Source organism: Engystomops pustulosus, chromosome 5 (genome assembly GCF_040894005.1).
Source record: "Engystomops pustulosus chromosome 5, aEngPut4.maternal, whole genome shotgun sequence".
In the NCBI taxonomy this organism is placed as follows: Eukaryota; Metazoa; Chordata; class Amphibia; order Anura; family Leptodactylidae; genus Engystomops; species Engystomops pustulosus.
Window position 1 is genome coordinate 20,857,533 of NC_092415.1, and position 13,093 is coordinate 20,870,625.

The 13,093-nt window shown below is 40.6% G+C and overlaps 1 protein-coding gene across 6 annotated transcripts in view; it reads left to right on the plus strand.

Annotated features, from left to right (window-relative positions):
- Nucleotides 1-5,108: 5,108 nt before the first annotated feature.
- The window catches only part of CSMD3 (CUB and Sushi multiple domains 3), an 804,446-nt gene continuing 796,461 nt past the window's right edge, over nt 5,109-13,093 (plus strand). For 3 of the 6 annotated variants that reach the window (XM_072151297.1, XM_072151299.1, XM_072151298.1), the window contains exon 1: nt 5,109-5,440. In XM_072151297.1, coding sequence (XP_072007398.1) covers nt 5,269-5,440 — 172 coding nt within the window. In that variant the 5' untranslated portion in view covers nt 5,109-5,268. The remainder of the gene's footprint in view (nt 5,441-13,093) is intronic. The other 3 variants (XM_072151300.1, XM_072151301.1, XM_072151303.1) reach the window with 1 other exon arrangement.

Here is a 13,093-nt window from a genome sequence, read left to right on the forward strand (position 1 = left end):
GGTGGTCAATCATGTCACCATAATGGCAGGCCCTCTTTGATCCTGCAATTGGCTTCCTTATCATCTTTGTAGAGCCCCTGATGGAATATACCTTCTTTTTACCCTGAATAAGTAGTCTCATAGTGTTTCATAATGAAGGACCATTAGATGAGATATCCAGTCATAATCCTTCCATTGATTTATGGGTAATTAGTAAAGTTACTGAGGCTTAAGACACAAACTACCTGATTGTTAGTGACATTTCCTTTGTTCTGGTGAGGTGTCAGCATCTAAGTTAGATGCGTAAAATCTATGGGATTAACACATATAGTATTGCCATTATTAGATGAATGTTGAAACCCACAAACAAATTTTGTATAAGCCCTTAAACGGGCCAAGAGACCACTTACCCTTAAGGGCTGAGAACAGCTGTTGCCACAGGAAACATATTATTATTGAAGCATCTTTCCTTACTTCCCCCTTGGCATAAAATATCCTGAAACCATTAGATTTTGTAATATTCTGTCCAGAGTTCTTTATTCTCCATGTGATTGTACTCCTGGTGGTCGTAATGGGAATTACAGCCAGTGCACAGTTTTTCTATCGTTCTTCAATCATATACTGAATATGTATTGGGAAATATTACAGTGCTTGACCACATTTGTGGGAAGATAAGGATGAATTCCATAAAACATTTTGGTCAATGTATAATATTTGATAGTCCGACCTAAGGGATCTCTACTTATCCCAAAGGCAATGGTATTATTCTGTCTATTCACTGTGACCATCCTGACATCAACCCGCTCTCTTCATGATTATTATTTCTTTCAATTAATTAGTTACTAATGTGCTGTGTGAGAGAGTCATGGAGGGCAGGTTTCTGTGTTATGTGTTTTGGGTCTTGAAATTGTTGTGTGTAGTGGAAGGAAGAGACTTTCCAAGGCTGGGTTTTAGTAAAAGCTGAAATATAGGGTACAAGGGCCTGGATTAGGAAAAGAGAGGGCGGCTTTTAGACCACATGTCTGTGTAATCAGCTGCACCTGGTGGTGCAGAAGGGCCTGACCGCCTCTTGGTTTCCCCAGCTTTTAATTTATGCACACCCCCATTGCAAGCAGCCTCCCGCTTGGTTGGGAACAGGTGGTGGCTTACAGCGGGAGCGTACATAGATCAAAAGCGGGGGAAGCCGAGAGGCACTCGAACACCGTCTGCCTGAGCGCCTCCGGCTGTTTTGTAATGTTAATATTTCAGTATTAAAGATTCCAGAAGACAGTAAAAAAGTGCCCCCCCCCACCCATCCCATAGATTGAAAGCACAGCCTCATTAGGACTCTCTACCACCAGTGATCTGATGGTAAATGTCCTTTAAATCTTTGTCCCTATCTCTTAAAGCCAATTTTCCTTCCTTTCCCGAAGCTGATCCTCCACAGTTGAACATGGAAGTAAAAATTTAGAGGATGTATAAAATATTTGTTTTATTTTTGCTTATTAAGGGGTCAGTGCACCATGGGTGTGTCCTTTGCTGCCGGTGCACCCATTTTCTTCTTTCTATTGGGATTATGGATCATGCTTTTTCCATTATTACTACTGATGGAGCCACATGTACTAGATACCTGAGTATTGTCTTCGACATTCTGATCGAGCATCATGATCGTGACAGTAGTGAATGTAGAATAACCCATCTATTGGATATCACCAGTTGGAAGATGACCAGTGTAATCAGTATAAAGCTCATGTATTACATGAATCATGTGGCACCGTATACTGTATATGAGACTATGACGCACACAGTACTGTCTATGCTCAGTGTAGAGGCTCCAGTGTATCCTGGAGACATGTAGAGTTGTGTCATTCCCTTACATATGTTACATTTATGCCATCAGTCAGGAGGCTTCAACAATTTTACATAACAATCACTTCCATTGAGTGTGAGCAGCCATAATGTCAGCTTAAAGAGGACCTGTCACCTCCTGACACCTGCATCTCAGTAATAATCACTCTGAGCATCTCGTCCTATAACTCTATGCTGTGCTGAAGTTTCTTTGTCCAAAAGGAAATTAATGAATACATTGACAACTGGGTGTTAACATTCCTCATGTCAAAGGGAAGTGTCCCTTCTTAGGGTCAGTGCTGATCCTGTGTCAGACTGTCATGGGACACACCCCTATAAGGAAAGGCTCAACAAATGTAATATAGACTATAATTTCATCTCTATATATCTCATATCTTTCTATATCTATCTATCTCTATCTATCTCTATCTATCTTTCAACACATATGTATATGGAGGGAATTTATCATACATTGGCACATGACACACCAGCGTATGATGTAAATCCCCCCCTGCAACAGATATATCCGGGTGCCGGCTGTACTGCCAGACAATTCTACACCAGGCGAAGGATTGTAACATAGCCTGCGCCTGAGCAGCGAGTGGGCACTCCACAACCCCATTCATGCCCCTCTGCACCCACTTGGCATAAGTGGGAATTTGCAATTCCTGGTGGTTGCAAGGAATTGCAATCTATCTATCTATCTAGGAATTGTAAAAAGCGGGCAGCACTCCAAGGTTCAAATCAGAAGGTGGTGATCAAGTGGCTACGTTTCGGTGTTGAACACATTTTTCAAGCCTGTTCAACACCAAAACGTCGCCACTTGTTCAATAAAGATCACCACCTTCTGATTTAAACATTGGAGTGCTGCCTGCTTTTTACAATTCCTATCTACAGCCAGGACCTTTGGGGGTGCTGCACCCCTCTTTTTACTTGAATCTCTCTATGACTTGAATCTATCTATCTCATATCTATCTATCTATATACAAAAAGTAGAGTTCAAGTCCGCACAGCTTTATGGAACCCCTAAGGGGAGGGGGGTGCAGAGCCCGCAAAGGTCCTGGCTTGGTCCTTACGCAGATACAAATTGGAAAAAGCGAGCAGCACTCCAGAGGTAGAATTCAAAAGTTGGTAATCTTTATTGAGGCAAGTGGCAACGTTTCGGTGTTGGACACCTTTTTCAAGCCAAGGCCTCAATAAAGGTCACCAACTTTTGAATTCTACCTCTGGAGTACTGCTTGCTTTTTCCAATTTGTATCTATCTATCTATCTATCTATCTATCTATCTATCTATCTATCTATCTGATATCTATCTATCTATCTATCTATCTATCTATCTATCTATCTATCTATCTATCTATCATCTATCTATCTCATATCTATCTATCTATCTATCTATCTCATATCTATCTATCTATCTATCTATCTATCTATCTATCTATCTGATATCTATCTATCTATCTATCTATCTATCTATCTATCTCATATCTATCTATCTCATATCTATCTATCTATCTCATATCTATCTATCTATCTATCTATCTATCTATCTATCTATCTATCTATCTATCTCATATCTATCTCATATCTATCTATCTATCTATCTCATATCTATCTCTCTATCTATCTATCTATCTATCTATCTATCTATCTATCTCATATCTATCTATCTCATATCTATCTATCTATCTATCTATCTATCTCATATCTATCTATCTATCTATCTATCTATCTCATATCTATCTATCTAAATAATTTCTCAGGTTACACATATTATGAGACCATTGCCCCGCACCCTGTATTAGCTGTAGTACAGATGCTGATGCGGTAGTAATCTCCTGTGATAACCTGTGATACTACTGCCCTGTATTACACCAGGTAGATGTCCCTCATCATCTCTCCATGGCAGCCGATACACTGATCATTACACTCTCATTACACTATCACCCAGAGTCCAGATCTGTAGCCACCCGCTCCCATAGTGCTGTGTCTAGACAAGATGAAGATACCTAGAAGGCCTGGGTGACGTCCCCTGCAGCCCACACCACCATAGTGTAGTCACCCTGCTTTCCTAGATGCTGATACACCGCAGCTTTACCCACCTAGATTTCATTGTTCCTCTTATTATATCAACACTTGCTTAAAGGTAACATCAAGTCACTTCCTTATTACATATTTCATCCCCCCTCCCTTCTTCCAATTCCCCCCTAGAAATCCATGGAAACATCTAATTATTCCTCCATCGCCCGGATCATCGGTGCATTCTAAACAGGTGGCGAAGCTATGGTCGACTTTGTAGAAGAAAAGTAGCCTGGTACATGTAATTATATATGACAGGCTATGGATAATTAGTTTGCGAATCCCTACAATGGGAGGATATTTCTGAGGGTGGGTGTCTGATCTGCTGCAATAAGCCTGGAGCCTGTCTCCCCCACCAGCGGCAGAGGTGGCACCCACTGTATATCAATGCAACAGGCTAACCTGGGTGGTACATGGTGATTAACTGATCACTGCCTGGCAGCCTGTAGATGGCACAAGTGTTCTATCTATCTTTGCTGGGCATTAACCCTTCCATTACGCTTTATGTGTCCCTGTCCCACACTCAAGTCAACTTCTCGTAGATTGTAAGCTCACGTGAGCCGCTCAATCGTTCCTGTAATTGCTCTATAATGTCTTATTTTCTCTGTATACTTACCCCATGTGCTGTGGGGCGCTGCGGACTATTTTGACCCTATAAAAATAAATATTTATTATTATTATCTTTACGTTTATAAATATCCCTCCCCATATTTACTGAATCCTGCTCATGCCTCTTGCTCTGGCACATCCTCCTGCGCCCCCCTCATTACCATGTTACATCCTCGCATCTTTTTTTTTTTTCTTCTTATGCTCAAATTTTTTTTTTTTCCCGTTATTAATCCTTGCAAAAAGATTAACAGCGCCAGGATCCATTCCAGCTCCAAGTGCAGAATTGATAGCTTTTATTATCTTCTGTATTTCTCCTTGAGGCGTCAGTGAAAATTCCAGGCATCTATTACAGTAGTGGTTGAGGGAGCTCTGCCAAAGCAGCATTGATCCCCCCCCCCCCTTTACTCCTGTCTTGTGCATCGCATTGCCTTTGCTCTGCCCATGCTAATTCCCCGTCCCTTTATTTTGCGCCCACAATTGCGCACACACGCTGCTAGGTGAGGCTTAACCCCTCGCGCGCCGCGCACCAGTGTGTGTGTGATCCAGGGATTTGGCCAAGGGGAGGAGGAGGAAGGGAGGGAGGGAATGGGAAGAAACAATCTAGTATCTTGATGCCCCTGTTGGAGAGATGGTTGAGTCCTCGTCAAGGTTGCTTTGGTATCTCAGAAACACCATTCACTCTGAGCTGTGACCAACAACAGCAACAACTGCTGCTGCTCCTTGGCCAAGGGAAGAAGAACAAGGAGGAGGGAGGATTAGATTCTAGAGGATAATATGAAAGCTATCTGCACCTGCACTCCAGCCAAGAAGACAGCAGAGCACTTGTGCAAAATAGGATGTATTAAATGTGGACCTGTGCACTCCCTATGTCTAAGGAGAATGGCAATGCAAAGTGGATTTACATTGTGCTACCTGGTTTTTATACTGATGCTGACATGTGTGAGAGGTAAGACCATGCACCACTACTGTGTCTTATGCTGATTTCTAGGAGAATTTTTTTTTTTTTTTGCTAAGGATGTGACTGCTGCTTCTGCTGCTGATGCTGATGCTGCTACTGCTGGAACAGGAGATGCATTTGCTTGTTCAATGCAGTGATTGAAGCTGGGGCTGGAGAAATATTCTTGCAGTAGACTCAAAAAGGGGAGACGCAGGTCCCTATAGAAGTGCCTATATCATCCATGCTGGCTTCATCATTGTCATATATGTGATTGCTTTGACCCCCTCCTTTGCTGCAAACTTGCAAAAAGCACCGCATGATAATGATCCTACATATGGGATGATGCTGATGGAATACAGGGATTGCTCTGTTAGTTATTGGGACCGTATATAACATGGGATGGAAGGAGTAGCAGCATGCAGGGAACACTGGACATACTGATACCTTGGCAAATGGTTTGCATGTGCGGAGGCGAATAGGACATGGGATAACGTGTGAGAGTCTATGGATACAGGGTCATGTCACCAATTTCATATGTGAAATTCAGGAATATGGATGTTGAAGCTATCGGAAGAGAGGGGGAGAGATCTGTGCTCTGAATCTTAACACTGATCAGTCTGCCCAATGAATTGGCTGTCAGGAGGGGATAGCAAATGGCCACTATAGGCAACAAACAGAGCATTATGTGCACCATTCTGCTCATATTCCCATTCAATTGAAACTCTGTTTAGCTAGCACACAGCATTGTCACACTAGACGCTATTGATCATGCTGTATTGCATGCAGGCAGGTTGCAGGAGCTCAGGCTGGTGGCTATGTGGGCAGGTGGATGTAGGGGGCTCCAAATCCCCCCAACTTAATTAGACATTTTTGAGATGCTAGAAGCTTTTTTCTCCTTCTAAACTCCATAGTGACTGGGTCTTTCTCAAGCAAGTGATTGTGGGGGGCTTGCAGCTGGGTCTCCCCTCGTCCCATTTGTATGTAATAGAAATGATAATTCATGTTCCCTGGGTTTGTGGGGGGGGGGGGGTTACTTCATTGCACGCTATCTGACATTATATCTGAAGATAGGTAGCATGCCTGGAATTTTAATCTCCATCCTAATTACAGGAAGCTTTTGCTTTGATGCAGGTCTGGCTATGGAATGAAGGCAGTCAATAAACTGTCATGTATTTTATCAGATGATATCCATTGCTAGAATTGGAATCTATAGATGATCCGATAGAATGTAATAGAATAAAATAGGATAATATTCAGTGTAATGATCTCTATTCAAGTGTCATAGGAATCCTCTGTGTTTGGAATTTCTGCTTGCCTTGTGTTTTGTATTTGGAATCTTCTTGATACATTGTATCTGTTTGGAATTTGGGGCATTTTTCAATTGCCGGCGACTTTTTTTTTTTTCCTCCTGATGCAGGGACCTTGTTATAACAGATGATTATTGAGCTGCTCTGTGATTTGGAGACACAGGGAGGCAGCATCTTTCAAAGTGAAGGCACCAGCCTAGAAGATGGGTTCTAAAAATGTCATATTTTATCTTTGGAACAAAGTAACTTGTAATGATACCTGTTGACTGATGGAGAATCAATATCTAGATTTGACTTCCAAAGTATCACATAGGGCAATAGGGATAAATACATCACAGCCAAAGCAGGGAGTGTCTGTTATATCATTACAGTCTACAATTCCATCCTATTGTGTTAGTTCCTTTGCTAGGATGTTCCATTTCTATTGTAATCTTATGTTACATTATAAGCTATGATTTGTGTAATCAGGGTGGAATTGGGTGATTACATGACTGAAGGCAGTTCTAGAGTGACTGAGGGCATGGGGAGGGGGGTGTCAGGGACAAATAGGCGGATGGCATGGGAATTTGGGAAATTAGGAGGCAGAAAACAGGTGGGGAGGAGGGGTCTGAGGAATGTGGTGTAAATGAGACATGGAGATGAGCACACTGTGGGGAATGGAAAGGGAAATGAGCAACAGGGCGTTACGTAGAGGGGAGATGCTGGGGAATGGGAGTCAATTAAAAAAAAATTGATTGGGTGAATATTCGGAGTAGGATGCATAAGTATAGATTGGATGAAATTAACCCGGGGGAGGGGGGAGGGTGTTGAAAAAAATGCTGTAATTGGTACCAGTGATGATTACAAAAACTAATAATTATATATATATATTTAATTATTATTTATTTATTTTTTAAATTCTGAATAAAAAAATATGGTTACTCTTACCAGTGCTTTTAACAAAAAAAAAATTAGTATATATTAGTAGTATATATTAATAATATATTAGTAAAAATACGATAACATTATAGAAAATATGGTTACTCTTACCAGTGCTAATGCACAAAAATGTATAAACAAGGTAAAACAAATTAAAAAATGTATATATACTGTGTATATATATATATATATATATATATATATATATATATACTTCTACCGTAATTTATCTAACCATATGTATATATACTGTATTGTAGCTACAGTCTACAAGTGTGAAATGTTCATATACAGTGCCTATACATTTACCCTCATGTGTGTATATACATGCAATATATACAACCAATATATATATACATATTTAAACACTGCATGTACACTTCTATGTACGCCTACATATGCATGTGTGTTAATGCTATATATATATATATATATATATATATACATATACACACATGCATGGGTGACCATCTACCACTGAAGCCTTAGCAGTTTATTATATGTAATATTTTTGTGTTTTCTTCCACCTCCGGGAATGGGAATATATAACCAGTCTCCTCAGTAAATTAATTAATTCCAGTGGTATTTCTGCTCTGCTAGTAAATCGCTTTGCCCTGTGCAGCAGTGTGTGGGTTAATATGGATAGGACGCAGGGAAATGCATTCTTGCTGTGATGAACTTGATTTGCAAACCGCTTTAAAACACATTGGTAGCTGCTGCTTATGCTAATCCGCGCCTTATATTCTGAATTATTCCTTACCGGTGCAGAAGTAAAAAGGAGGAAGGAGCGTGCTCCATTTCAGGGGAAGGTAATGACTTGGCCTCTGAAGAATAATCAGTATTATGAATACCAGGCAAGCATGTAATGCAACACAGTGCTCAGGATTCAGCAGAGGAAACTGTGGCGATCACTAAAATGACATCTATTTTCCCATAGGGGGCCAAAATCAGAAAGCATTATGTGTCTTCTGCATTCATTGGGAAGCTCAGCAATTGTTCAAAATATGTCTCCTGGCTTATTAGACTCCAGCATAGAGCCCCGCTAACTTCTGCAAACTACTGAAGGAGTAGGAGAAAGGAAATGCTAAAACCACCTACAGCTACTTTTAAGTCATTGTCATGTAAACTGGTCTGCACAGCGCTGGAAAATTGAAGGCCACAGACGGTATGTGGGCCTAAGAACACTCAAACTCAATGATCCAGATCAAACCACTAATCACCGGGATATTACCGCTACATAGAGTGATGAGAGAAGCTTTTAGTATATCATAGAGGCCCAATGTGGTGTGTAAATGCTTCAAGTTTAGATTTTAGAATAGTTACTCCATATGAATATATACAATGGATACAATGGATCTTCAGAGCATGAGATCTGGGCCATGGTACTGATACAAAAAATTTAGAGATGGTCTTCGAAAATTATCATTTTGTTGCTAAGATGTGTTGGTTAATTCACTATTTGGTCACTTTTATAACACATGAAGGAATAGTCCATCAAAAGCCCTAGTAGATGCTAATACGGCCCATGGTACTGATCTAGGTAATGTCCTGCAGAAGACAAGCTCGACTAGAGATGATTCTGATTTATAATCCCACCACTAAGGTGGAATTTACTGGGGGAGGGGGGGGGTTGATTCACTATTTGACAACCTTTAAAAATACTTGCGAGGAGAGCTCTAGAGGATCCTTATATGGGCTACGGTATAACTACAAGGTCTGGCAGGAGACGGGTCCATCTAGAGATGGCTTTGACTTATAATCCCACCAATAAGGTGGACTTTGCTGGGGGAAGGGGGTGGTTTGATTCACTTTTTGACTACCTTATAAATACTTGGTAGGAGAGAGCTGGCGCACCAGATCTCTAGAGGATCCTTATATGGGCTACGGTATAGCTACAAGGTCTGGCAGGAGACGGGTCCATCTAGAGATGGCTTTGACTTATAATCCCACCAATAAGGTGGACTTTGCTGGGGGAAGGGGGTGGTTTGATTCACTTTTTGACTACCTTATAAATACTTGGTAGGAGAGAGCTGGCACACCAGATCTCTAGAGGATCCTTATATGGGCTACGGTATAGCTACAAGGTCTGGCAGGAGACAGGTCCATCTAGAGATGGCTTTGACTTATAATCCCACCAATAAGGTGGACTTTGCTGGGGGGGGGGTTCATTCACTTTTTGGCCACCTTATAAATACTTGGCAGGAGAGAGCTGGCGCACCAGATCTCTAGAAGATCCTTATATGGGCTACAGTATAACTACAAGGTCTGGAAGGAGACAGGTCCATCTAGAGATGACTTTGAAATTGTTCCGCCACTTGGTTATCCCGAATCTGACCTGATTCACTATTTCACCACATCATAAATAAATATAAGGATAGTCTGACCCATCAGAACACCAGAAGAACTGATACAACCAAGACCAGGAGATCACAATGAAATGCATTCCACCACTAAGGGTGTGTTCACACATTGCAGTTAAAACTGCATCGCAATCAGCTTTGAGGTGGTTTTAGGTGCAGTTTTGTCAATTGAACAGGTGAAAGACATGAACTGAACGAGTGAATTTGATTTTGAAGGGGAAACTTGTTCCACAAATGTCATTCACCCGTTCAGTTCATGTCTTTCACCTGTTCAATTGACAAAACTGCACCTAAAACCTCCTCAAAGCTGATTGCGATGCAGTTTTAACTGCAACGTGTGAACGCACCCTCAGGTGTTCTTGGTATGTGATGATTAACTTTTGACCCAAATAATTTTCTGTCCTATCTGTGCAAAGATAATATACTGTAAAAGTTGACTTACAAAGGTCTGGGGTAGATGGAGAGGTGGCCATCAGCTATAAGGATACCCTGACCCATCAGAACACCAGAAGAACTGAAACAACAAAGACCTGGAGATCATTAGAAATTCATTCCACCACTAAGGTGTTCTTGGTATGCAATGATTAACTTTTGACCCTAATAATTTTCTGTCCTATCTGTGCAAAGATAATATACTGTATAAGAAGACTTACAAAGGTCTGGGATAGACGAAGAGTTGGCTCTCAGAATCACTTTCCCTTCGGGATTCTAGGAACCTGATTCCAGCCTGGCCACAACGTTGAGGGACAGATTATGCAAGAAAAACACATGGATGGTGCTGCCTAATGGTCCTGGACAGCAATGACCAAAAACGTGGACACTGGGGGCTTCATGGGTTGGTCTCTATTCATGAATAAACATCCAATGAGACTTTCAGTAGTAGAAAAAGTGAATGGCACTCACCCCTTTTTGTTGCTCCTTCCTTAAATTTTTTTTAAACATATTCACATCTAAGCATTAACATGGTGGAGGACAACAACAACACCTCACATGTGTCGGAGTGATGGACGTTCCACAATTCTGGCTCCAAACTACTGGAAGAGTCGTGAAACGGCCGCCGCTCCCCGATATGGGAGGTGTTGTTGTCCTCCTGCCTCCACCATGTAAATGCTTGGATGTGAGTTTATTTAAATATATTTTAAGGAAGGAAGGGGTGAGTGCCATTTACTTTTTCTACTACTGCAAGAAGGACAGATTATAATTTATACATGACACCATACAGGGATTCAACAATAATCGATGGGGCTCTATAGATAAACTTGCAATGGGAGCCTAAGCTTTCATGAAAACCTTCAACAATGACACCCCTGCCCAATTACAGACATTACAGTAGGAAGTAGGACAGTAGGAAGAGGCTTCATTTTGCTAGATTAGGCGACCAATCCGGCAAAAAGTTCAGGTCACGTGGGACACACCCGAATCCCGTCCTGAACTTAAATTTTGGACTCACTCATCTCTAAATCCTACGAATTATATAGTAGATCTATAGAATTAGACTCATGGAATTAATATGAGGGTGGTGGTTGTGTCCAATAGTACAAAGTATATTTTGGCCAACCTGGACCCTGGTCACTGGGAAGTAGGTGTGAAATGGAAGGATGGGAGATGCCAGTGTTATGGCATGCCCCATCAGCCCTTATAATACATATAACTAACAGTTTGTTCGATTTGTTCATGTGCTTTAAAAAAAAAAATGGACATCACATATTTTCTTGGATACAAGCGAAGATAAGAGTAAAATACAGTACAGAACAAACACACACACGTGCCGGTGATAAGCCAACTTACCCGACGCCCTTGTGTGAGGATCCAGTGATCCTCGCGGGGCTGGAGCAAGAACCCAAATCCTCAGGACACAAATCAGAGAAAAAGCGAAACACTCAGCACTCGGTGAACACTTTCCAGGTTTCTTAAAATATTGTTTTTCTTTATTCCGATTTACAAGACAAACATCCACAAAAAATACAAGTGATCAACGCGTTTTGAGGGCCTGCGTCTTAGTCATGATCCATGTAAAATACAGTATGTGCAGTAGGAACTCCCTTGTTTTAAAGTTTCCTATTATGAGTGGAGCTTAGTAGTCACATGACTGTGTGCACATGCTTAGGTACTTAACATATGACTGCTACAGTGTATAAACCATACTGTCACATAAAAATAACATTTTAAAATTTGTTGTATAATTTGTATAAAGTCTTACTATAATATGTGGAGCAATAGTGTATATGGTGTATGTGGTGTATAGGATGTATATGGTGTATGTGATGCATAGGATGTATATGATGTATGTGGTGTCTATGGTGTATATGATGTATGTGGTGTATACGGTGTATATGGTGTATGTGATGCATAGGATGTATATGGTGTATGTGGTGTATAGGATGTATATGATGTATGTGGTGTATAGGATGTATATGATGTATAGGATGTATATGGTGTATGTGGTGTATAGGATGTATATGATGTATGTGGTGTATAGGATGTATATGATGTATAGGATGTATATGGTGTATGTGATGTATAGGATGTATATGGTGTATGTGGTGTATAGGATGTATATGATGTATGTGGTGTATAGGATGTATATGATGTATAGGATGTATATGGTGTATGTGGTGTATAGGATGTATATGATGTATGTGGTGTATAGGATGTATATGATGTATAGGATGTATATGGTGTATGTGGTGTATAGGATGTATATGATGTATGTGGTGTATAGGATGTATATGGTGTATGTGATGTATAGGATGTATATGATGTATAGGATGTATATGGTGTATGTGATGTATAGGATGTATATGACGTATGTGGTGTCTATGATGTATATGGTGTATGTGATGTAAATGGTGTATGTGGTGTATATGATGTATATAATGTATGCTGTGTATATGATGTATATGGTTTATATGATGTATAGAATTTATTTGGTGTATGTGGAATATACTTATGGTTTTCCTACTGCCTAGAATAGGAACATCCCTTTGACACTTGTGTTACAGTTGAACTTATCCTTTCCAGTAGGTGTCAGCAGTTCTCAGTATCAGTACATGGTTACTATATATATATATACTGGC